The 27,243-nt window shown below is 37.9% G+C and overlaps 1 protein-coding gene across 6 annotated transcripts in view; it reads right to left on the bottom strand.

Moving 5' to 3' along the window:
• Window positions 1-7,692: 7,692 nt before the first annotated feature.
• Window positions 7,693-27,243, bottom strand: part of LOC131979990 (nuclear receptor coactivator 2-like) — a 60,623-nt gene continuing 41,072 nt past the window's right edge. For 2 of the 6 annotated variants that reach the window (XM_059344092.1, XM_059344093.1), the window contains 13 exons: window positions 24,211-25,432; window positions 20,082-20,319; window positions 19,754-19,975; window positions 18,758-18,934; window positions 18,568-18,676; window positions 18,281-18,449; window positions 17,195-17,503; window positions 15,122-15,199; window positions 14,071-14,500; window positions 12,674-12,908; window positions 11,648-11,801; window positions 11,178-11,252; window positions 7,693-10,057 (listed from right to left, as the gene is read on the bottom strand). In XM_059344092.1, the coding sequence (XP_059200075.1) occupies window positions 10,046-10,057; window positions 11,178-11,252; window positions 11,648-11,801; window positions 12,674-12,908; window positions 14,071-14,500; window positions 15,122-15,199; window positions 17,195-17,503; window positions 18,281-18,449; window positions 18,568-18,676; window positions 18,758-18,934; window positions 19,754-19,975; window positions 20,082-20,319; window positions 24,211-25,432 (3,430 nt within the window). In that variant the 3' untranslated portion in view covers window positions 7,693-10,045. The remainder of the gene's footprint in view (window positions 10,058-11,177; window positions 11,253-11,647; window positions 11,802-12,673; window positions 12,909-14,070; window positions 14,501-15,121; window positions 15,200-17,194; window positions 17,504-18,280; window positions 18,450-18,567; window positions 18,677-18,757; window positions 18,935-19,753; window positions 19,976-20,081; window positions 20,320-24,210; window positions 25,433-27,243) is intronic. The other 4 variants (XM_059344094.1, XM_059344097.1, XM_059344095.1 and 1 more) reach the window with 4 other exon arrangements.

Genomic DNA, 27,243 nt, shown 5'->3' with positions numbered 1-27,243 from the left:
GGAGGATACTGTAGTAGGACTGCAGTGGTCACCGCCCTCAGCATCCACGGTCACACCCCCCAACACAGATCGTGTATTCAGGAAGCTCTGCTGGGACAACCACGTATAGTGTGAAGTTATTATCTCCCAAGATGTAGATTTTTTGTTTGTTTGTTTGTTGAGTTGGTTTGATGCTGGAACAAATGTGGTCTCACATCTAACTTTTTTCATGTAGGTCTACAAACATTACCGGTTCATCAATAATATTATAACTTATAATAGCAATGATTTTATTAGAGCAATTTTTCTTTACATATTTATATGGTTTCCAGATTGAACACAGGATATTTTAATTTTATTATATTAATTTTTCCTTTCCTTTCCTTTATTATATTATGTTATAATTATTATTGTTGTTATTATCATGATTATTATTATTATTATTATTATTATTATTATTATTATTATTCTTAACAATAATAATAACAACAACAATAATAACAATAAGACATTATTATTATTATTATTATTATTATTATTATTATTATTATTATTATTATTAATAATAATAATAATAATAATAATAATGATAATAATAATAATTATTATTATTATTATTTTATGTTTATTATATCTAATTCTTTACATATTTTAAGACAAAACAATGCATGGATATAATAAACCTGCGATAGGCAATACTATTTTTTCAGTAAAAATTGTAAATATATATATATATTAGGAATATCAAAATGTTAAAATATTCTAGTTTATTTAAAATAACTATATTGAATTTTTTTATTTATTAGTGTTCTATATTTAACAGGGGTGACTAACATATATTGTACCAGATTTAGCTAAAAGCTAATTTTCATAAAAGGTGGATGCCACTAGTGATGTGCAGAAAAAAATCTGTTGTAACAAATGAAAACTTTGAACTATGATGGAAAAAATAAAAATAAAAATAAATAAATATATAAAAACAACAAGACCTCATACAAAAAATAAAACTAGATTATTTTTGTAATAATTTCATAAAGTTCTGACGACAACCACCTGCTTACTTATAATTACTTCAAATTGAATCAGTAAACTATAATGTTTTAGAAAAAGAGATTATCTGTAGCATAATGTTTTGATATATTTTCAAGCTGTTCTCTTTTGCAATCTGAAAATAAATCAGAGTGAGATGTCTTAACTTTTTCTTACCTTCTTTGGCTGTCACGACCCTGTCTTCAGATCCAGAGTCAGAGAGCCAATAAGGAAAGTGCTTTCCTGACTGACAGTTCAATTATCCAATCAGCGTCCAGATCACGTAGTACGGAAACATCCAATCCACAGAGACGGTGGGCTTCGGTCAGGAAATAATACACCCACAGTTACAATTCATCAGTTTTTCTGTAATACAAACACAGAAATGTTGTAACAGCATGAAAAGTTGACATAATTCAACACAAAGAAAATAGATTATTACACAGCTTGTGTAACGGCAGCAACAAAGAAGTCAATACAGATGCTGAAATCTCAGATATTCTAAACTATTTCTATGGGAACAGGTCATTTTTGTATTTTCTATACATATTCCAAAGTTATGATATGCCAAATTAAAAAAAAGTATTACAGTATTGTTTTAAGCCTGTAAGACACAAGTATATCTGAATTCCTGACCTTTTGGGAAGTTCATGACCTTGAGCAATAGTTTGCATGCTGTAAGCTTTATCTCAGTAACTGTATCTTTCCGAGCACAAAATGGCATCTCAGGCCAACAGTTTGTCATATTTCATAACAATATATTCATGACAAAAAGCTTTATTTGAGAGTGAGATATGTCAGAGTGGAGCTGCTGTGTGATTAGATTGTAAAGGGGCATTCAGAGGACATCAGGACCAGTTTCAAGTTCCTTTCTGCAGAGAAATACAGTGTGTGTGTGTGTGTGTGTGTGTGTGTGTGTGTGTGTGTTCTTGTACTTCCTACAAAGTGAGGACCAGAACACCTTTTTAACCAACAGAGTGAGGACATTTTTGCAAAGTGAGGACATTTCGGCCAGTCCTCACTTATTTAAAGGCTTTTTTGAGAGTTCAGACTTTGTTTAAGGGTTCAGGTTACATCAGGTTTATGTAAAGGTAACCATGTATTAGGGTTAGGGTTGGGCATTTAGTTGTGATGGTGAAGATTAGGTTAAGGGTTAGGGTAAGGGGCTAGGGAACAAGGTTATTATAGTTAACAAAAACAAAACGAAATACCGAAAACTGGAATTGAAAAAACATTTTTGTTAACTGAAATAAAAATAAAAATGAGAGTTTTAAAAGAAATTATAATTAACTGAAAATGTATTGTGAGGTTACCAAACTAACTAAAATTATAGTGAAAATGTCCTTCGTTTTCGTCTTTGTCAACTTTTTTCATACATAATGAAGATCTTCACCCAACAAATACCCCATTACAAAAAACTGAAATTAATAAAAACTAAACTAAAACTAAAGCATTTCAAAAAAGAAATATTAAACTAAAACCAGCAAACTCACTCTAAAAACTAACTAAAAGTAGCTGAATTTGAAAACAAAAATTCAAAACCCACTATTCAAAACTAATGAAAAATTCCAAACCATTATTACCTTGCAAGGGAATACACTATTCCAATGAGGGCCCTCATATAGATAGAAGTACAAGAACGTGTGTCTACTTGTTTTTACAGCTGAAATGTGGCCCCTGTATGATATTATGTGTTCAATCCTCCTGACTGATGACACTTGGCTGCTCCTCACTTCTCCAAAATGCAAGCTTAACTTTTAAAATAAGGAACTTGGGTGTGTCATAACAGTGTTCCTTATTTTACACTCCATGTTGGGATAAATAGCAGCAAAATATGTATAAAATTGTTCAAAAATATGTTTTTCCAACCATTAAATGTTGAAAATATCACATTTTAGTTATAATTTCAATAAGAAAACACATTATATGGGTCAATGACGTGATCTAACACAGTGTCAGTTGGTGTAACCAGTAATTTTTTCCCCATAAAAATCTGATTATATACAGGGAAATTAATGTGAACTAAAATGAGAAAAAATACAATCCACGTTTACATTGCAACACTATGGTATAAAACAAATTTTTAATTTGTCAAAACTTTTGAAAAAAATGCTTGTATTTAGAATGTGTTCTGCTCAATATTGACGAAATGTGTAAATGTAGAAATACCAACAAAAAAAAGAATAATTTGATGGTTTTTTTTAAACTAATTAATTATATGTATAAGTCCACTTAAATACAATGTCAGTGGATGAAGTATTTAATATTTATCATTTTTTGTGGTTACACCATTTGACATCTTGCCAACCCTTATTTGTCACTGACCCATAAATATTGTATATGACATAGTTATATGATATAAAATAGCTAGGTCAAAGTCATATTTATTATGCTTATTGTGAGTAAAATATCAGTTTGTTTATTGTAATTTTATAACTGACCTGTAGAATTATTAATATGACACCACATGACTATAAGAGGAACCTTCAGGGGGAAAGTGATGAGAACTTTTGAGATCTTATTCAATAAATGATGACCACTTTTAACTTAAATTCTTGTAGAACATCACCCCCTGCTGTACACACAGAGAGAGAGAAACTTTTTAGAGTTACTGTCTTAAAATAATGTGTTTGTGTCTTAAAATTATAATAAAAATTCTCAAAATGAAAAGATAGTATAGAAAAAATAAACATTCTCAAAATATAATTCATCATTTTATGTAGATACTTTCTTATGATTTTGTGAAAGTTTTGCATTATTTTGAGATATTAAGTCAAAATTAAAGTCACTATTTTGGGGAATTTTGTTCAATTATTTTGCAATATTAAGTGATTATTTTGAGACACTAAGTACTTTGCGAAACTTTCAGATATAATGCTTTACAGAATACTTTTAACACAACTTTGTACACTGTAATAAATGTCAGTAGATTTTAAAAACCATGACAGTAAAAGACTGTAAAATGATTAATGGGTTAATTCAGTTTCAGTAACAATGAAACACCGTTAATGTATATATAAGCCAAAACAGTTTTGTTTTTTGAAAAATACATTACTCCACTGTAAAATGTATTTAATGTAATATATATACACAAGCCACCACTGTAATTAATACTTTTTCTCACTGTTGTGTACTAAACACCATATCTCTAACAGAAATATACTGTAATATTTAATGGTAAAATCTTTAATTTATGCAGCATTCATAAAGTATTTTCTTGTCAATTATATGGCAAAACAGCGTTTCTCTTGATGGAAAAACCTTTTATTTATACAGCAAAAAAAATGGAATAAAATGGCAATCTTAAACATAAAATCAACAGTACTAATATATTTTTACCATAATATTAAAAAAAGTTCTACCGTATTTATGAAGGTAAAGTTCTGGCAATCACAGCTGCTGTTTTTTTACCGTAAAAACAACATTTTTTTTTTACAGTGTAGGTGGAAACAATTTTTTTTATTTATGTCAGTCAATGTCATTTCTGCAGCACATTATTGTATATTATAATGCAGAAGTACACACATGAACAAGAGGAAATCTGCTTTTTAATGGATAAAAATAAAAAGACAGAGTCAGTCCCGCTCAATAAAAATAATTTATTTACAGTGGCATGAATCATAAATTAACGAGCAGCATTGGCAAAAGCAACGTTAGAGTCGACAGCTTGCATAAAGTGGTGTGAACGTCTGGACTTTTGCATAATAAAACACTCACGCTCTGAAGAACCTGCATGTACTGGACTGTGTCCCCACTGAGATTTTAAAGATCAACATCAGGGCAGAGAGGACAATAAAACAAATTCTGTGATTTTTAACACCAACACCCTCAAATTATCAAATATAATATGACATATTACTCTGATTTACCATTGTACAGTGAAACATGTTCAGTTTTAGAAAGAAACTCAGGAGAAATATTATACAGCAGCCTAATTACAGTGTATCAGGAAAATATTCTAAAACAACAATGAGTAAGTTTTCTGCTACATTTAAGCACAAAAAATAAAATGTCTGTCTCTGTGGCCCAGTAGTTTTACTCAATGGTTATTTCACCAGTTTGTTTCATTTTAAATCTAAATTTTCAAAAAATAACTTCTCACCAACTATTGTATAAAGAAATATTTCAGCTATAAAATGCTTCAACTTTTCAGTCAAGCTACAAAAAATATCGTTTCATAATTCAGCACTAAGCCTGCACAAGCGTGAGACAATAGAGGTGGACATTTTGGAGAAAATTGTTATTATTTGAATTACTTTATCCAGGATTTACTCCATTTTTGTTCACTGTGGAGGCAAACGAGACAATAATGTTCTCTTTTTGAATTCAAAGTAACACAGGGTGAATAATGGATATACAAATGATCATTTTAAGGATGACATTTTCCTTTAAAGCCACTACATGTAGGATTAGATTATTTAGGCTTTGGCGCCATCTGGTGGTAGAATCATAACAAAACACCCTAACCCAGCGAAACAGATAAATGAGCAAAATTCACAATTTTTTCAGGGATTGTTGCATTTTTCTTCCAACAAGAACTCACACAATAAGAGTAGACATTTACATGTAGTGGCTCTAAATGGGAAACATTTAGACAGTAAAATTTGAATATTGACAAAAACCAAGTAAAATATAACTGGTCTAGCAAAGTCAGGATAACCTATATCGTGTTAAGTTTTTACTTTTCTTTCATTTAGTAAAATAGTTTTTCCAGGTGAATTCAATATTTTTTGTTTGTTTAAAGTTTGGACAATTTTATTTTGGTATTTGTCATTCTTTTTACAGCTATAACATTTAATATTTGAGAATTTTTAGCTTCTTTTTAGCTTAAATGAAAAACAATTAGTTTACTGGGGAAAAGTAGTTTGGTACTGAAACATCAAACATGATCTCCTGCTTTTTTAATGTGAAATCTCTTCAGCTGTCATAAAGAAGCATGCTTTTCTCTTTCCACTTTTTGCAGAGTATTAAACTTTATAAGCAGAATGAGGTGCACGATTGTATTAGTAGTACAGTCCTGCATAAGGGTTAAATCACTGCCTGTATTTCTGACAGTTATTAATGTGATTTACAGGCTGCTGCAGTTCAAACGCCATTTAAATATACAGTGATGTTGCTGCAGTAATTACTGGTCACCAACAGAGATCAAATACACTGAATGCCCCTTTAAAAATAACAAAAAAAACACTGTGTTAGTGAGGGAGAATCTCCCTGATGCACGTACTTCAGCTACAAACAAAATAATTTGTACTTCCAACACATAACGCATTATTGATACGCAGGTTTAAACAGGTTGTTCTGTGTCACTTCACGGGAGGAAAATATAAAAACCCTGGTTGTCTAATGATTACACCTACAGACACTCACTCAGCAGTATGAGAGACATATAATACTCCTGTAAACCTTTACAGTTAAACACCAGACAGAGAATCACAGATCTAAGGCATTATGCTGTGTCTTTAGCATCTTAAGGTACTTACAAGAATTACAGTATTTTTGCAATTGATAAAATATTCATCTATGCATCAAGAAAAAACTCTCAATATATATATGTACTGTATCAGTCAAAATCAAGAGAAAATAATTCACAAGTTTCATCTTAAACATGAGGAGTTACTGTACATGGATTCGGCTCTTGATTGCCTTTGCAGAGACTTTGACATTCAGTGGATTACATTTTTAAAATCTTTGAGATTTTACGCAACGCGAGCACGCTGGAGTTTAATTTACTGGGCTGAGAGCTGAGAGGACAAGAAGGAAAAATGGCATCAAATATCATTTATAAAAAATATTAAATATTCTTTTCAGTGTTTCATTTTGCAGTCAGTTTGCATTTTCACGTTCTTAGTTTAACTTAAAGTAAACTCATTGTTACAGTATGTGCTTAACAGATTTCTGGACCATCTGAAGTGGAGAGAGAGACAGTTACAGTCAGTTTTGTTCTTAGTTATGAGCACCTGATGAACAGACAGAGCACCATTCAAACTGATTTGATGAAATTAAAAATACTCGAGGTCCAGTCTGTAAAAGTCCATGTTATAACTTTGGATGAAGGTTCTGGGTCACCTGCTCTTCTAATAGAAAGGTTTTATTTAGCACTATTAATCTGTTTATTGGGGCCAGGTCAGACTTTATCCTTGGTGCAAATCTTCCCTGTGAGTCTGGTTTGAACTCATCACCAGTATATAGAGCGGGTAGAGGCTGTCTTCATTCAGAGATCGCAGCTTCACCCACAACAAGACTCAACACAACCAACATTTTTAAATTGTCCTTCAGAGAGCTACAGCTGAACGCCTGTCAACTCCTGCAGGCCAGTTCATCCAGACATGAGGTGTCGTTTTAAAATAAATCTCAGGTGCATGGAGTTTTATAAGACTTTAGAGGCAAAGCTGCTTTGGAGGCAGAAATTATTTAATTGGTTAAATCTCAGTGGGTGGAGCAAAGAAACAGTTTCTGACTAATTCATTAGGTGAAACGTGACAACAGTCTTAACAGCCCTCAGGAGCGACTAGAAGGTGGGGCTCTTCACCTGTGAGGACGATAAATACAACTAGCGCCAATTCAATCTCCTGATTTGTGTTTGGGCAGGATTAAAAGTCGAGGGGAATCAAATATATTATATTCAAGGTTCATACACTTTTTGAGTGGTCAAATTCAAGCACTTTTCAAGGACTTTCAAGGTCCATTTTCAAGCTTTTCCAGGACCTTACAATGGTTGTAAGTTGCATGTTTTATATGAGTACTTACATGCTAAAAGGGGTAATTTCACTCAACCGTACCGACAGCAATGGTTTTACACTTTTAACAACCAAAAGTACAGTTTGCTAATCTCAATATTCAATTATTTTATTTTTTTTCATTGGACATGTGATTATCTATAGTCAGATTGCAAGAGAAATACATTAAGAATTTCAAGCATTTTCAAGCACTTTATCCAAAATCCAAGAACTTCAAACCTTGAAAATACAACTTTAAAATTTAAGCATTTTCAAGGATTTCAAGCATCTGCACGAACCCTGTATATTTCATCTTTTTGAAGTCATGAAGTGCAGCAGTTTTGCTACTTTATAAAGCAGAATGACTGTGACTTGTCTTTTGCAGTTTGTATACACAAGATGCAAATTTGGCCGACACCAGAAGAGCTCATCCCCTGACTGTGTTTTGTCCTGCTGTACTTTTTTTTCTTGGTACCATGTACAGTCTGTAAAGCCCTTTGAGGCAAATCTGTGATTTGTGATTTTGGGCTATATAAATAAAATTGACTTGACTTGACTTGGTCCTGTGTCCACTTTGGTAGCTTCCTGTTGAATGCAAGCTTACAATCTGGCACCTGGTGGCTACGTTTTTAGAGCACAGACTTTAAACTGTGGCTGATGGCTTTGCACCCAGTGTGCCTAAAGGCCCAGATAAGTTCTGAACTAAGGTTGCAAAATTCCATGAATTTTCCAAGTTGGAAACTTTCCATGGGAATTAATGGGAATTTATGGGAATAAAACAGCAATTTACAAAATTGAAGGTTGGCTCTTAACAGGAAACTTAAATATAATACACTGTATACTATATTTAAGTTATTGTTTGTAAAATACAAACAATAATATAATATAGTACAGCAAAAATATTCTAGCATGATCTTGACTAAAAAAAACAGATTTCATGCAAGTACATTTGGGTTATTTTACTACATACTACATTCTACATTACTTTTTTTGAATGGATGGGGGTCGGATTAGTCATATTAAAATCAACATTCCTGTTTTTGTTCAATAAAATAATTAAAACTTCAATAAATCTGTTGAATTTTTTTTATTGCATTATTTTGCATGGGTGTCTGCTTATGACAAAATAAAATGTTTATACTTATGTTTGGATATGATACAGTTCATTTAAATTACCCCCAACTTCCAGTTAGTTCCCATAAATTCCCATGGAAAGTTTCCGATTTGGAATATTTACAAAATTCCCAAGCTTTACCTTCCAAGGAGAGTTTCTAGACATTTACTGGACATTTTCCACCCCTTTGCAACTCTATTCTGAACACAGCAAAATGAGAAAATACACGGAGGGCAGTGTGTGTGCAGATACAGACACCTACACACACTCCTAGTGGGTCATAAGTCATGATTAAGGGGGATCATTTTTGTGTTTTTGTTTAGGAAAATCCTGCTCATTGTGCTTTAAACTGTAAAGCTTCAAGTTACTAATATCAAGTAAACTATGCAAGTTATCTTAGCTAAACTTTCACATTCAAAATAGCTGCAGCAAAATAGCAATAACTATCTGATTTCTAGTCCGTCAGAGCGCTGACCAGTGAAGGTTTAACTTTCACCTTTACTTAAACCGAAAAATAAACTGAGCTTGCCCAATTTTATTGCCCAAAATTATTCTCTTGCCTTCTCTTCAGCTCCACCCATTGAGCTTTCACTGAACCAGTGAAATATTTCTGCTCTCTGAGATGTTTGTTGGACTAAAACTCCTGCTGTTTTTGCAATACCACGTAGAGGAAATATTAAATCTAAGTATATACACTATCTATACACATTCACCTTCATTCAAAAAGTCATTAAATAGGGATACAGCTCCCCTGTAACTACAGCAGTTGAAATATATTAATTTTAAAATCGACATCAAAATGTACCACTTTGAGAGATTTTCTTAAAGAAAGATATTCTTGATTTTTTTTAATGTCATACAAAGAATCTCTAAAACTTCTTCAAAACTATAAATACCTGTAAAATATTTTTCATAAACGTTCTCGTTTGACGTTTTTCAGTCAGGCTCTAAAATAGAACCATAAAAGATAAAATCCAGAGGTTTCATTTATGCTCGTCAACCATTCAGTGTCACATAAAGTGAACTCTCTCTGTACAGTATGTGTCTGTCCTCCCTACAGAGGCTCAGAGTCGGCCGCTGGGACAGAGGGAGCAGTGTTTGTTTCCATCGTGTGTCCACCAACTCCGAGATGCTTTACCATGAGCTGAGCAGCTTTCACTGTTTTTGCATAGGCTCCTGTGTTACCTTGTCTCAACCACAGCGGGGGTCAGCAGAAATTCTATAAACAGACAGAAAATCACATTAACCATCAAAAGAAAAAAGAAAAAGAAAAATAAATAAAAAATAAACCTAAAAAACGAACAGTCTTGAAATGATTGTTATAACAGAAACTTGTAGGGAGCATGGAATAATTCCATAAACTGTTATAATAGCTGTGTTTCTATCAGTGATTTATTAATTTCCATTATTGATTTAGTAATTTAATGTCCTGAAATTCAGCACTTTAATCTTGTAGGTAAGTCTATAATGGGAAGGTCAACCTCTGATCTGCCGTTTTCCCCGAGTCAGCAACATTCAGTGCCTGTGTCGGCATTTTGTATTTTATTGCCGTGTTTCTACGTCTCGCTGCAAAACCAATTTCCCTGAGGAAAGATTAAAGTTTAAAGTTGCTGTTGAAAAAAACTCTTGTAAGATGTTTCACAGTGTGTTAATGTGCCTGTTGTGATTGCTTAAAAGAAACTATAATTGGAAATTTAGCTACTTCAATAAAAAGTTGTGTTTCCTGTTTTTATTATTTTTATTACCCATTCTATTTCCTGTACTCTCATGTGTTTGTCCTTATATTTCCATGTAAAGCAAACTCTTGAAGGGTAACAATTTTTATCTAATGCAAAGGATTTATTGCACCCAGCAGCAGCTACAAGCACATCGTTCATAACTTAATTTATAATAATTATTTATCACATGCAATAATTCAATCTGTCCCACTGTTGTTACATTAATACATATGTGTACATATATATATATAAAGATGTATATATATCATACTATATTGTGGTATTATTTTGTGTAACATGCTATTTTACCTTCATCTAATTTACAGAATAACTTTCTATTCTATTCGTAAACAGCAGCAACTATAATAAAGAAATTTCCCCCCAGGGATCAATAAAGTATTTCTTATTCTGACTGTAGTAATTATGGAAAGTAATTTAAAGAATGACACTGTTTTAGTTTTTTGATGGGGGATAATGTAATTGTGTACTCATCTCCATCTTAAAAAACAAAACAGTTCAGGTGTATTAAACACTACTGTGTATAACTATATTCATGTGATATATAGATAATATAGTTATTCTTTTTAATACATAAGTTAAACTATGCAATCATTAACTTACAGAATTGGCTTCACCCTCTTGCGTCAACATGTCAATTCCCACCAGCTGCTCCAGGATCAGGCTGTCATCATTCACCTGTGTCACAAAGAAATGACAACAAACATGAACACAGCCGCTAAACATGTATTATCATTCCTGGATATTGAGAAAATCTATTAAGGAAACAACTTGACATTATCAACACTTACTTTTCCTTTTTATCGTCAGACTCATTGACAAAAAATGTGAACAACTGCAAAAACTGATGAATGATAAATGTAATAAATGTATCTGATATATTGGAGATTTTAGATATTAGTTTAGGTAAGACCTAATCTGAATAAACCTATAACACCAGTGTCATGATGAAGATAACAAATTCATATGAGTCAAAATAAAAAAATTTTGACCATTAGTCAAGGTTTCTAATAGGTGTATGCATTGACATAAAACAGTAAAGATACACTTCTCTGAAATGATGCATCCCTCACCTGCTCTGTATTCATGGAGCTCATCTGTCCCGACATCTGGTTCATGTTGCCCCCGTTGCTGGCCATGACCCCCAGGCTCATGTTGTTGTTGCTGTTGTACATTCCTCCGTTGGGTTGTGTTGAGTACTGGGACTGGGACTGTTGAGGGTACACACTGGAAGGAGACAAACCGAGTCAAAATGTAAAATATACACACTAAAATCATATTAGGGCTGTTTTCACTACCGGGCAATACTCAGAAAGGTGGGTCTCACTCGCCGAAATGCCCCTAATTTGAATACGAGCCGTCCGGAGCGGGCTTTTGACGGGACTTTTTTCATTCCTGTCGAAGCTGGCCCTTTTTTCTCCCCTGAAAAAAGCCTGGTTGCTGATGGGATAGATCGCTAAGCGGGATGTGACGTACATGACAACAACACGCACCATTTGTAAAAGCCGGCGAAGCAGTGTTGCCAACTTAGCAAGCTTGTTGCTATATTTAGCGACTTTTCAGACCCCCTTAGGGACTGTTTTTCAAGAAAGCAACTGGAGACCAATCCACATCTTTTTCTGGTGTAATTGCAGACTCCTTCTTAATGAACCGCCGGACCCCGCGGTTCGTAAAGAAGAGTCCTCCTGCAGGAGTCTCTCCCAGCTGCAGAGCCGTGCTGCTGCTACAGGAGATGTTCTCTTAGCAATCTCTGTTTGTTTACAACAAGCACCGGACACAGTTAGCGATGCCGTTAATTCACAATGACTATGTTTATGATCAGCGGAGAAGCTGTGCATAATTAGCCATGCTGCTTTGTTTATGATCCGCTGCTGACATTGTGCACAGTTAGCGACGGCGGCTAATCATGGTCGAAACTGTCCAAAGCGTTCGAAAACCATACGTCACCTCCAGAGTCTCGTAAATCCCTCTGGGGGCTAACTTGTAACATGCAGAGTGAGTGGACATTTGAGAGGGCGTAGCCTGAGACTTTCTCTGTGGCCACTTTTCCCCCTAGTGGAAACACGGCTATTAAAGAAGTGATGTTTGTGAAGTGTTACCTGCTGCTGGTGGAGATGTTGGCAGAATGGGGCCATCCGGTGCTCTGCTGGTAGCTGGGTGCTGCTCTCTGGTTCGGACCCTGGGGCTGGGTTTGGGGTTGGCCCTGGTTCTGCTGCATCATGGGACTCTGACCCTGCCCCATCCTGGGGGACAGCAGAGGGCTCTGCGGGGTCGCAGCCCCACAGGGAAAACCTGACACGGGGTCCTGGTGTTGCTGTTGCTGGCTCATTCCTGCTGATTGGAGAAGATAAAAACAGCATAATGGTCATGCATGTAGGGACTCAAGAACCAGGGAGGGAACTAACCAGATTTTAATATTTAAAAAATAACTTTTAGCTTTACTTATTTTACTTTGACTCTGCTCTTCCGTCCCTCAGAAGGAATCTGACATTAGTTTTAAGTCTTTTCTTTTTTTTAAAACATATTTTATAACATGATTATCCTAAAAACAAATAAAATATCAAAATTAGTGCAGAGCCTTTGTTTTTTAAAATAACAACTTCAGTAATTTACTGTATTAGCCAAAAAAAGATTTTTTTTTTTTTAATCGTATATACTGTAGTATAGATCTGATGTATCATGTTTTTAGAAACTGGTGCGTGGAGGCTTTTAAACTGCAGTGAAACAATGTCTTTGAAAGGCTAAACGCCAGCAAATAAATATTGAAGCAGAAAATTTATTTTAGATAAATACATAATGTGAATTTTGGAAATTATTACATCTAACTCTTTTCCCAATACATTTTGACTTTTGGACTTATCACTCACAGTAATTGGAAATTTTTGGATCACGCCACTCGTAAAAAAAAAATCATACGTAGCCACCACTGGAATGTGACCTATGAATTATATAATAATAATAATAATAATAATATATATGTGAAGCCTAATCTTTATCTGTGAGTGTGCTGAACATACATAATGTAATCTGCAAATAGCTGAACTTTTTGATGCCTATTAAAAAAAGGATTAGTATAGAAAAGGATTCTATTCTGTCCTCACTTCAAAAACTTCCACAAGAATTTTTGGGGGTCAAATGAAATGCAAACACAACAACATTTAAAACATTGACAGAAGACAGAAGACACATAAAATCAACAAATAAAATATTCTTGGTTCACAAGTGCCACCACCAGAGCATTTTCCCTCCAAAATTCCCACATGTAGTCGCTGATTGGTTATAAAATATTAAAATTACAGACAAAGAAATCAGATGGAGTGTTTTTCGGAGTGTAAAAGTGCACACAATCAACTTAAAAAAGGACAAATTATTCCAACAGTGTGAACAAAGATGATTATATTTGATTGCCGCCACCACAACAAACAAAGCGACTTTGACGCCCATGAAGCACACACACAGACTGCTGTGACGGCGCTGCTGAGCTCTAATTAAATACCTGAACTGCTGAACTGGTAGGCACTGTGCTGTGCTGGAGGACTCATTACCCCGCTGTACTGCCCGCCTACATTTCCCATCATGCCCTGGCTAGCCAGATGATGGCTGGGGGAGAGAGGGGAGGAGAAGGGGCTGGAGGAGCTGGGATGAGGAGGTGGAGGAGGAGAGGGCAGGCCGGTACCGTAGCTGGAGGCCGGGTAGGGGAACTGCTGCGGGTTGCCCTGCGGGAGCCGTGGGTTGGTGCCACCTATGGGCATCGGCGTGGGAGCGGCGCCCCCGCTGGGCATGTTAGGCGGCATATTGATGCCTTGAGTCCGCATCATCATGGCACGCTGCTGGTGCACGTGTTGCTGCTGCTGTTGGCGTTGGCGTAGGTGGTTGCTGAGGTACTCGCGCTGACGCTGGGCCAGCATCTGGGCATTGAGGGTTCCCTGCAGGACGGTGACAGGTACATCACATGAAACCAGCTGTAAACCAGACTGTAAGGAGGTATTTAAGCCAAACACTAATGACTATCAGGGCTACAACATTTTGCATTGGTACATTGATCAGTTTGGTACACTGGACATGTACATGAGTCCTGCTGCAGCCCAACAACCCACTGGGGGATTTAAAATGGCATGTTTTCTTTAAAATATCCCCAAAATGACATAATTTGTCTCAGCCAGAAATTGTCAAAACAAACTTTATTGTTGGATTTTCACATTTCTCACATTCTTTGAAAGAATAACGTGTGATGAACACATTCTTTGAAAGAATAACGTGTGATGAACACACGTTTGCCAAGAATGGAGTGTTTGCATGAAAAAGATCCTGAAAAAACATTTAACACTTATTTACTTATTAACACAATACATAGCATAGTGAGTAATTTATTATTATTGCATATAGCTGTGTGAAGACATTAATATAGCTGAATCTGAGTATCTAAATTATTCTAAAAAGATTTTCCAGCCTAACAAACATGTAGAGTGGAGTGGAAAAGGGAGAGTGAAAAAAACAAAACATACATACATACATACATACATAAATATATAAATATATAGACTGACCTGGTTTGGTACATTAGACCTTAGAGGTAGATTCATATTGGACACTCCGCTCATCTGGTTTACCATCGGCTGACGGTTCTATATGGGGGAGAGGCAGAGGAATGTATTCATCTCAATGGAAAATTACAGGAGACAGCAAAACAACTCAGACATAAAAAATAAATAAAAATACAAACATTTAAATAAATGAATATATATATATACACACACACACATTAAAAATAAATTAGTAATAATAAAAGTATATAAATACATTTGGCCAATCTAGGAGCCTTTTCCTAATTTCTTAACACTGCATTATTTCACCTTTAATGTTACCCTGAATGACTCATATGTGTTTGCAGATGGCAGGGGATTTCTTACTGACTTTGACGGTTTTCCTGCTGGCACTGACAGAAATATAAAAGTCAAGTGCAAAAGTCGTGTCTCACATCTGAACACGCTGCTAAATCATCAGTGCTATTTTAGTGGATATAAATTAAGCTGTTTTCCCTCATCTGTCCACCAGGTGGCAGTCTAGATTTAAATACGTTGCAATTAAATATGTAAATATGGCCGTTAAAGATGTGAGTCCCTTGTGGTGAATGGTTATATTTAAACATTTAGGGTGAATCCCCCTTAACATGAGTATTTATAGAGGTCGTGACACACACATAATCTCAGTAAAAACAAGAATGTAAACAAGCACAAAATGTATGCTTTCATTTTAATAAACTTCCAGACAAATACAGTATTAGAACATTGAGATCCTGTTTATATGATCAACAAGAGGAACATTATGGGGAAATGTAGTCAGTCTGTGTATGTAATCATCTTTGAGCCAATGAGTGTATGAATGTGTATGTGTGTGTGCATGTACATGTCGTGTGTGTGTGTTGTTGAGTCTCAGCAGCAGGGAGCTGCTGATGAAGGCAGAACGCTGAAGCACGTTTGTTCCTTTCGGGCTGCTGCTGTTTAAACTCACTGAACCCTGTTGGCATCGCAGCAAGCTCTGTTGCATCACATGTCACAAGAAAAAAACGCAATAAGAGAGTACCTAATAAGTCAAAAATGTCTTTTTAATGGTAATGAGGAATGGCACTTGAATAAGAATTAAAGAACGATTCCAGCTGTGTCAAGAACCTTAAATTCCTGGACAAGGATGGCATGATATCAGCAGGGCTTTGGAAAACCCACTTGGTTAAAGGGTGTAGCATTACCCCATTAAAATGTGGATTGCATCCGAACCATGGGGTGGATGTATTTTTGACAGACTTTTTACTTTCGTTAACATTGTGAAACAGCAATTGTACCGAAATATTTGAAAATTCATCTGAACTTAATTCCCTAAATTCAGAAAAACAACTCTGAATGTTGAAAGTTTTGGAACACATTTCATGGTTCACCTGATCTGTTTCCTTTGCTCTTCTTTGTTGCACAAATACTGGAGACAGCTATCAATGATTTGTTGAAACGCTCTATGCATTGAAATACAACATCTCCTTTGTAGCATCCACGCTGTTTCCACATTAAGACTTAAAGTGTGAACACACTGAATTCAGATGAATGGCTTCTGAGGAGCACTTGAATGCACCATTTGCCTTGGCAGAGGTCTGCGCTATCCAGTCTCATTCGATTTCTTTTATTTTTTATGTTTTTGTAATAGGGCCCACCTTTAATGTATTTTACTTAATATAACTGAATCATATACCTCCTCAAGAAAAGCAAATTCCATAAAAAATGAAGTCATTGATACAAAAGAAAATTCACTTGAATAGGAAAAATGTTGTTTTCTTAGTTGCACTGCTTATGATTTTTGTTCTTCACCTTGCCATCACAATCATGGTGGAATTTGTGTGGTAAAGAACATGCAATCATATTTTGCCACATTATGGTGTGACTGGGAACAAAGCCGAATCACCCACTGGTTGTTATCCTCCATCCCATCTGTTAACCCCAACATTTCTGGTTTGTGGTCATAATTTTATTATTATGGCACTTCTCAAAACCTAAGTTACAAAGTGCATATCAAAAGGATTTATAATAAACATGACAACACAGAAGAAGAATGATATATTATTTGGTGCCACCTACCAGCTGGGCCTGGAGTCTGTGCTGGAGCTGCAGCCTCAGGTTGTTGGGCTGAGCCACTCCTGGATTCGGCCTCATCCCGACCGGCCTGGGCCCCGCGCTCCCAGGCATCCTCATCATCGGGGGGTAACCAGCGGGCGGCATCCTCTGTGGTCCCATGTGACCACTCATAGAGGGGCCGTGGAACCCGCCGTCAGGAGGCATGCCGCCATAACCTGGTTGGCTGCTGTAGTGTTGACTGTACAGGAGAGGCTTCATGTTGGCCGCTGGGTCTGAGGAGCCCAGGTACTGGTCCTGGTCTGACATGGGACCCTGCAGGGTGGGAAGATAGCAAATCAGAAATGTGTTATCCACTAAGATACTAATCTAATCTAATCTAATCTAATTAATAAGAGGCTTTGTAATTATCAAAATGAATCGCATATAAATATTTGACCTGAGAACAGTGGCAGTAATTTTTTTCATACGGATTTTTAGTATACCATTGAATAATGACTGAATACATAAGCTTAAGCAATAGAAATATTTATTTTTGTTCAAGTCCAACAGACCAGTGCAATTTTTGCCTTTAAGTGTAGCAATAGCATATTTAGAAATATTGTACATTTCCGAAATTCAGGTAGCCTATAGGTAGGTAGACCTTCTGTAAACTCTGCTCTTATCGACGCTTCCATCCGTTGGTTTTTTGTAACAAAATGTCCCATCATCCACGGGGCCAACCAAAGCGGTCTCATCAGCTTCTTCGTTCATGTTCACTGTGGTTTGTTGTTGTCTGAACTCATGAACACTAGTTGGTGCTCCAGTATAATCGGTCTGCCTGAAACTCATCCAGTGAGAAACGTTCCGCAGTGCAAAAATAAGTGCGATTAAAATGCGTCAATTTTTTTAATGCGTTAATTTTTGTGTAATTAATTAATCTTAATTAACACGTTAAAGTCCCGGCCCTAATATATACTAAAAACATTTATCACGGAAATCAAAACAAGCTATTGAAGATTTGATAAAAATCCTCTTAAACTAAATAATCAGTTAAAATAGTAATTTGTCAGTGATTTCATGCGATTCTCAAGTCTGTTTGAAGGGGCTCACCTGTCCAGCTAACGTGGGGATTCCCAGCATCTTGTCGATTTCCTCCAGACCCTCATAGTCCTTCAGCACTGAGCAGAGCTGGTTTAGCAGGGCCCCTTCATCTGGCGGGCCCTCAGTCCCTGTGCCACAACACCGCATCCCATCCTCCTGGGGGACGCCGTACGGTGGCCTGGAGAGTATCTTGGTGTTATTGTCATATCACACTCACAACCTTTCAACTGCTGCTCATGTCTACATTTATTTGATGGTTTTATTTTTCATGCTTTTTGATGGAATGAATGGCATACCTGCTTTGGTTTCCATAATGATCCATAGCCATCATTTGGTTTGGCCAGGGCACTGTCTGATTGGGCGGAGCTTGTTGCTGAGGGTAGGTTGGGTTTGCCATCTCCATCTCTGAAGAGTAAAATAAATAAAACGTCAGAATCTCTTCCAGATTTGAAGAGAGTTTCTCTTTGTCTTGTTTTGTTTCCTCACCGTTGCCCATCATCTGCATGTTGACCATGGCTCTGGATCCCGGTGGGCCTCTGGTGGCCATCGCAGCGTTAATGTTAGGGACCATCCGACCTGGTCCGACCCCTTGGCCCATCATGGGCCCCTGGGGACCCCAGCCCTGCTGCATGGAGCCCCGCATTGGGCCGTTACTCAGCATGGCTGAAATGGAGAGATGGGAAATAATCAGATTTTGACTTAGAATTATCCCATGTCTAAATAAAATGTTGGCAGAAACTTGGAAAAATCATATTCTGGTGTTGTCCTGTTGGGACCCCATTTTGGTTGAGCGGTTTGTTATATTTGGTGGATCTAGAGCAGCTATTCTCAACCTTGGGGTCGGGACCCCAGTTGGGGTCGCGAGATGATTTCTGGGGGTCGCCAAATCATTTTGGAAGTCAGCTCTGTCTCCACTGTGTTAAAGTGTTCATGTGTTAATGTGTTTTAGTCTTTTTGGTCACTTAATGTCTTTTTTTAGTCATTTTGTGTCTTTTTGTGGACATTTTGTTTCTTTTTTGGGTGATCTGACCTGTGCGTGTGAGATTCTGTTCAGTGAGCGGGGGTCGCGGACAACATGCAAGTTAAATTGGGGGTCGCGACTCAAAAAGGTTGAGAACTACTGATCTAGAGGAACACACTTTCACGACTGGAGGTGTTTTCCAGTCTCCTTTTTTACGCTTTTACTTTTCCCTTGATATTTTCTGTATTTGTCTACAGGTCTTCATGTTGATTGTTTGTTTGTTCATTTACATGTAAAATCAAAAACCAATATAAAGTAAATGACAAAAAAAAAGAAACTTGGAAAAAAAAGGTTTGTAAGATTATCTAAGTATCTCAAAATACTACACAGACAAATTACAAAAACATATTTTAAAGTAGGATATCAGAGCTTGTATGTGTGAGTATAAAAGTGTGTTTGTCTTGGCTTGCACAAAAGTACTATTAGGCGGGACCAAAGTTATAATATTTTTCCTGCCTAACCTGGATTGGCCATTGCAGCTTGGTTGGCCATGCCTGGGTGGGTTCCCATCATGCCTTGCTGCGGTTGCTGCTGCAGTAAGGAGTAGGGGCCGTTGTTCCTGTGCTGAGGAGGAAATTGCCTGGCAGCGTTGGGGTTGGGGCCCATACTGCCATCCAGAGAAGAGCACCTGACTGGAGGAGCAGCTCGACCCGGTTGGCCCGGCCTGGCACCGTTAAAGCCTGCTGGGAGGAAGACAAGTGTTTCTTTATCTTATGGGTTGTATACAGTGCTGTACATATGGATTTGAGCCAGAAATCATCAAAAGAACTCTCCACATTGCAGACGTACTTGCAGGGCTGATGGGAGGGAAGGCTCTGTGCTGGTTGGGGGGGCTGCTGCTGCTGTCCGTCATCTGCAGAATGTCGCTTATGATGCTCTGTTTGTCCACAGAGGAACCAGGCGGCACAGAGAAAGAGGAGGACGAAGAGGAGGCTGGTCTTCTGACTGGTGGCTGGCTCGTGAACAGCTGCTGCTGCTGCTGTCCGCCGCTCTGCAGGTCCTCCAGCAAGTCCTCCAACTCACTGGCCTGAGAGCAGAAAAACAACAGGATTAGAAGCTGTCTGGGTGACAGTTAAGGAATCGTTTACTGAAATTCAAGGATCCACATAAATGTGCATTTTAGATCCTGATGCTGGTTAGAAATCCTGTTGGTGTTTTTTTTAGGGCCGGGACTTTAACGCGTTAATTAAGATTAATTAATTACACAAAAATTAATGCGTTAAAAAAATTCACACATTTTAATCACACTTATTTTTGCACCGCGGAACGTGGATGAGTTTCAGGCGGACCGATTATACTGGAGCACCAACTAGCGTTCATGAGTTCAGACAACAACAAACCACAGTGAACATGAATGAAGAAGCTGATGAGACCGCTTTGGTTGGCCCCGTGGATGATGGGACATTTTGTTACAAAAAACAATATTTTTGTTGCTTAAGCTTATGTATTCAGTCATTATTCAATGGTATACTAAAAATCCATGTGAAAAAAATGACTTCTCACTGTTCTCAGGTCAAATATTTATATGCGATTAAAATGCAATTAATTTTGATTAATTAATTACAAAGCCTCTAATTAATTAGATTAAAAAAAAATAAACCTAAATCCACACAAAAATAATTTTCGTTTTAAATTTTCCTGTGAGGGATAACCTTATATCTAAAGCTATTCTTGCTTTTGAAGAAGTTTTTGAAGGGAGGATTAGATCAAGGCTCTCTTGCAGGGAGGTGATGAAACTACTTTGCCAACAAAGAACCTTTGGAAGCTTTCAATTGAAGTGCCAACATAAAAAAAAAAATCCTACACACACTTCAAACAATTTGCTACAAAGAAATATTTTCATCCTTCCTTAAGTTAATATCATATAAAATATGCATTAAAAGTAGACTGCGGTTTGTTTTGTCTTTGTTTTGTTGTTGCTTGTGATAGACAGGCAGAGAAAAGACTGTAAATAGTACCATGGACAGGAAGTAAAACAAATCATTAAAAATTAATAAAAACTATGAAAAGAAACTTTCATATGATGAAAAACAAGAAATCTAATATTCACTTTTGATGACAGCTTTGAAAGAAACTGAAAACCCCCACAGTATTACAGTGTAATATAACCCGACACACGCACACATATACACACACACACACACACACACACACACAAACACACCCTACCAACAGGAATGGTTTCCTCCAGCCGTTTGGCTGATGAATAGAGGAGGAGCTAAAAATAAACTGCTGGCACTAATGAGGTCATGTGTGATGTACAGTAAGACACACAGTCACTGCTCTGTGTAGCCTGGATGTATACACACACACACACACACACACACACACACACAACATGGCCACACATCAAGGGCATACTCTCGAATGGGGATGAGAGGAACCTGTGTCCCAACATTTTTTTAGAATCCAGTTTTGGTCAACATTTGGACATGTTAAGAAGCTGCAGTGGAGCTAACTTCAGCCATGTAGAGCTAATGTCTTATCAGTCACCATTTCACAAACATGTAATAGCTATCTGTTTTTCAGTTCATACAGAAAATAAAATGTATTGATTAAACTTTGCACACTAACTTTAGCGTAAGCAGTGTGGCCTCACCGCAGCTGTTACTTCAGTACAGTAACAGTGAGTACTAAACATCATTATGATATGCGGGTGCAGATATCAGTTAGCATGCAGCATGCATTCAACTGGGACATACTACTTCATCATAACGAACGACTCTCAGTTTGTGTGTCAGAATAATTACAAAAGCATCCTGGCTTGCAAACTGCAAAATGCGACTGGATACAACAGGATATCTTGGTATTTTTGGCATACAACATTTGACATACTAGATCTTGTTCTAGCACACTAAATAGGACAGTAGTATGGGAATTTTAACGCACCCATTGTTGTAGTTTGCATCAGCGGCCACTAGATGTTAGTAAAAAGCCACACCTAACTGGTGGTATTCTCAGAGTTACCATCTCCAAGATCTGTTTTGCTCTCTTTGGCGGTACCTACAGATACGCTACTCAGCAGCAGGATCATATATCTTAACATACCATTACACACCAAGAAATCATACACACTGTCACATGCCGACTTTCTCACACACATAACAGAGACATGCCCTAGCACAAATATACTGTAATAAAAATGTGCACACTATGAAATGTGCTGTTTGTACATAGTCTTACACAAGTACACAGTCTGTAGGCCGGATATAGCACAAATAACACAAACAGTCACATGCTCTTCTGAACTCACTTCGTTACACTCCACACAAGCAAAACAACAAACACCCTGTGTCTCGTATTTATCTAATGTAATTGTAATGCAAAATATGCATTAAAAGGCGTTTGTTCTGAAAAGATGCTTTATGAAGTTTCCTTTGATTTGTGCATGTACACAAATACATGCAGACATACTTGCACTCCCTCCGGAAACCGGTTAACCTTCTGTTTGCCAGCTCCTTGTTCACATATACTGGAATATCATTTCAACAGCCTTAACCTCAGATGAAAAGCACATGCCTGGCACCATCACAACCGGCTCAATAAAGCTTTGCTTTATTCTAAAAACTACAAACACACCATCCGGGTTGGAAGCCTCTGAATGGCTGCCTCCCCACCAGGAGGGAGCGTCACCTGAGGGTATCAGACTTTCAGAACTTCAACCCCATCCGTCTTCAGCCCCTTCCTGGAACTAACTTCAACCATGTTAGTGCACCTGCACTTTCAATAAGCATGACGCCACTCTGAATTGGCTACAATTTGCTACAGAGCGGGTGCTACATCGTGAAATATTTGTGCTGCTGAGCAAACGTGTGCATTTCTCCACACACTGTGCAACTTACACACACCAGCTGTGCCTACAGACTTACATATGCATATACAAACACACATGCTTAGCCATAGAAACAGAACTCCTCTGCTGTTCCCGCGAAAGCATTTGCATTAAATACAGCAACACACATAAGTTTTTGAATTCTCATTCCCTCACATCTTCAGTTTCCCTTTTTCTCACACTCACGCTGACTCACACATGCTAAAGTTTTAACAGTACTCCACTGCCTCACTTGCCAGAGCATCTTGTGTTTCAGGGAGTGCACTAACTAACTCCTGACAGCCTGCCATCAGCTGCCTAAAGAGGAAGTCAACACGCATCCGGCAGAATTAAACACCAAGTGTCAGCTCCCTGTGCTTCTCACTGAAAGGTGTTTATAGGAGGTGTAAAGTACATCCACACGTCAATTTGTTAAGTGGACAGATTCCTTAATTATTTTTATTTACTCATGACACAGAGAATTCCCTGTGCTTACGGGTAGAATAAAGTGATTCAGGGTTTTTTTTAACCTTTCTGCTAGAAAATCTGTTTTACCAACAAACCAAAAGTAACAAACTTTTTTTTTTAATTTATACTAAACAGAGAGACAGGCAGTACAATTATTTGAGAATTTGGAACTACCAATCCAGCAACTGGAATGTTTGCATTATAAATTGTACATACATTATTAGTATAGTATGCAGGACTTTCCTAAAAAACAAAATGATGTATAGGCTCGTACATGAATAACACAATAACAATCCACTTAGACTCAAGGATGAACTAACTACATTTTGGTTGTGGAAGGTCAAAGGTTAAGGTCACTGGTAACTCACATACTTAGGGTATTTCTTAAAATTTGGCACAAACACCCACTTTGACTCAAAGATGAACTGATGTCACTGTCTTTCTGCCTTGCTCAAACACTTCTGCTGTCTCTAATTCTGCACCTTTGAATGCTGTGTGTTACAAACACCAACTAATAAATTGTACCTTTAAATGATTAAGTGATAATCAAAATTCCTGGCAAATAGTTTTCTGTCAATCCACAGGCAGATTAATCAATTCAGCATTAATCATAAATATGTGAACATTACCAACACTGACCTGGTCCGCCATGTTGTAACCTGCATCCTCTTTTTCTGTCTTAACGTTGGACAGCTTGGGTCCGTCGCTGGGTTCCATCTTGATGGCTTTATCCAGGATCCCGTTATCGTCCCTATCCAAGAGATAGCGCAGCAACGCATTGTCCTTCTTTTTGGGGCTGCCCGGCTCCTGTTTTGCACAGAGTTCCCCCAGGGCGGCCATGTTGTCCCCTGAAGCTGACTCTGGACCAATGGGGTCTTTCCCGGTAGCCTCAGCCGTCAGCTTGGCCAACTCCACCGGTGACGTGCTGTTCTGCAGCAACCTGTGGAGAATTTTGTGTTTCTCCTTTAGCGAGGTGGAGTGGTTGTTATGCCCGGCCCCACCCACACCGCCAATCCCGCCCAGCTGGTCCTTACAGTTCTGGTCCTCCCCCAGTGGGGGGGGCGAACAAGGATCGTTGGGCTCTAGTTTGGTGGTGAGGAGCTGGAGCAGCTTAGTGTGCCCTTTTGTGTTCAGAAGGCGATTTGGGGCGTCGTTGAGCTCACCCAAACTTCCATTGCCATCGAAGCTGTCAGCATCCTTTCCCTGCTCGCCCTCCTGGTTCTGGGGTGACAACAGGTCTTGCTGCTCCCCAAATGTCCCCAGTAAGTCAGACTCTAGGTTGGGATTGTTCTTGGCTTGCTGGCTACCGCTACCGCTGTGAAGAGGGCTCTGAAGGCAGATCGCCTTTCTGTCAGGTGACTCCGGATGCCCCTCGGTGAGGGAAACCCGGTGGCCCTGGCTAAGGGCCTGCAGTGCACTAAGGGAGTTGAACCCTTGGCTGTTTCCTGTGCTGCTGCACACAGATGCTGGCGAGTGGAGTCCAGCTGCAGGAGAGAAAGAACCAGGGGGATGTTGAGAGAGGTGAGGGCTGCTACAACTGCTGCTGGCCGCCATGCTGGGGCTCTGTCGATGACGAGGAGACAGTATAGCACACTGGGACCCCGAGGAGACGCTGGGGCTTCCCTGGGCTGAAGGGCTGCCCAGCTTCAGTGCGTGGCTGCTTCCCTGAGGCGTGGGCGCCCGACCCGATACGGCCCCGAAACCACGACCAGGGGCACTGGAGGCTGCGGTAGAGTGGTGCGTGTTGCTGGTGACACTAGCATCAGGGGAAGGCAACGGACCACTCACACTGGTTGGGGTCATTGGCTTGGCCATGACCTGCCCGCCAGATATGTCTGCAGTCATGCCTGCCATGTTCTCCCTGGAAGATAAAATAAAAATGACTCAGACCTGCTCTATGGGAGTGCTGGTTGAACATAGTATGTGAGAATATTTTATTTGTAGATAGTGCCAGAAAATGTCTATTAAAAGTCGGGTTGTCAAAAGTATCAATACTCAAAAAAGTATCGATACTAAAACGTTGTATCCGGATACGATACTCATTTTCAAAAGTATCAATATGATCTAGAGTGCAGAACAGACGACAATGCACTTTCTCAACACTGTGTGATTGAATAATTCTGTGAATTTTCCAGTTTCAGACTTTTTTTGTAACCGGTGCAGCTGCTACAATACAGCATTTCAACAGTGTGATGTTCATGTTAACTGGTTTGGCTAGTGTCACTTAGTTTATTGTTATGTGTGTAAAGCAGAGCCAAGGAAGGAACACTTAAGTTAGTTATTGTTATTTTTTTTTATCAAGCTTGCCTAATATTGTGCACAGCATACAACCTCAAAATACTGTTCTAATTGTTATTGTTTATTGTATTTATTTATTTTTGCACTACTTCAGACCTGAAGCTTGTTACCATAGTTGCAGTTTCTTTTTGCACAACTGTTTTTTATTATAAATATTTAACCTGTGGTTCTGTTAATTTTTACATGTTGCATTTTTCTTGTTAATAAAAATATTTTTGTTAAATTTTGGGGTCTTTGTTTTTATCCTTGTGGTATCGAAAATCGAATATTTTCCTGAATATCGGTATCGAGTTGAAAATTTTAGTATCGTGACAACCCTAATTAAAAGCAGTGAAAAGCATCTTGGATTCAGAAAAAATACAGGCTTGAGAGGTTAAGCAACTCATACAGCAGAACAGCGAGCAGCTCAGAAACAGTGTACACAACTGAGAAAACAAAGTTGTAACAAGGCCTAAAGCTGTAACAGAGAGAGAGCTTTAAACATGGATCGGCTTCAGCCGCACACCCAACACACAAAGCTCTCATTGTGCTGAATGCTGGAACGATAATTTTCAATGTGAAACTTGTGAAAGTAAAAAGGCCAAGTTCTCGCCATTGATCCCCAAAAGCTCCGGGTAACAGTCCTGGCATTGTTTTCTGACTGATGTCCAATTCCTGACTCTGAATGGTCATACTAAAGGCTGGATGCTGGTTGAGTCACAGTCGCTCCCGCTGAAGGGTGGGAGAGAGGGAGGGATGGATGGATGGATGGAGGTACTGTATACTGGGCTGGCTGGTAGCGCTTGTGTCAGTTTTGTTCTATACATATGGCAGCAGTTTGGAATAAGAGGCTCTTTGTTCTTAATCCACATTGATGTGTCGCCCTTTTGTCCAAATCAAGAGGAAACCACAAACACTGAGAGAGGACATGTGACAAACACACAGACCCACAGGGGAAAGAAGGGGAGGCAGATATACTGCAAATAACATCAATCTTAACATGTCATTAAAGTTATTATGTCGTATAATGATAGTTCTGTCAAATAAGCAAAAAGTCAGTTTTAAGAAAGATAAGTTGGGGAAAACTTGATTTTAAAGAGGGTTGGAGAATGGGTGGCAGCTACAGGGATGAACTGCAAATTTATTATCAAGAAATCATTTAATTTGACTCCTCAAACCTCAAAGTTTTTGTTACGTGTACTGATTGTTGGAGACGTCTGAAGCTTTCCCTGGAAAAACTCACTGCAGTTTATGAGAGAGTCCTTCAATGCTGCTTCCCAGTTCTTGTTTGCCGAGATAATTTATTGCCTCTTACCACAAAAAAGGCTCACTCTCTGTTCTCTGTTGCAGCCTCAATTTTGGTTTTGGATTGCATTGAAGTGCATTTTTATTTCA

Source organism: Centropristis striata, chromosome 11, assembly GCF_030273125.1.
Source record: "Centropristis striata isolate RG_2023a ecotype Rhode Island chromosome 11, C.striata_1.0, whole genome shotgun sequence".
In the NCBI taxonomy this organism is placed as follows: domain Eukaryota; kingdom Metazoa; phylum Chordata; class Actinopteri; order Perciformes; family Serranidae; genus Centropristis; species Centropristis striata.
This window is presented reverse-complemented; position numbering and strand designations above follow the sequence as displayed.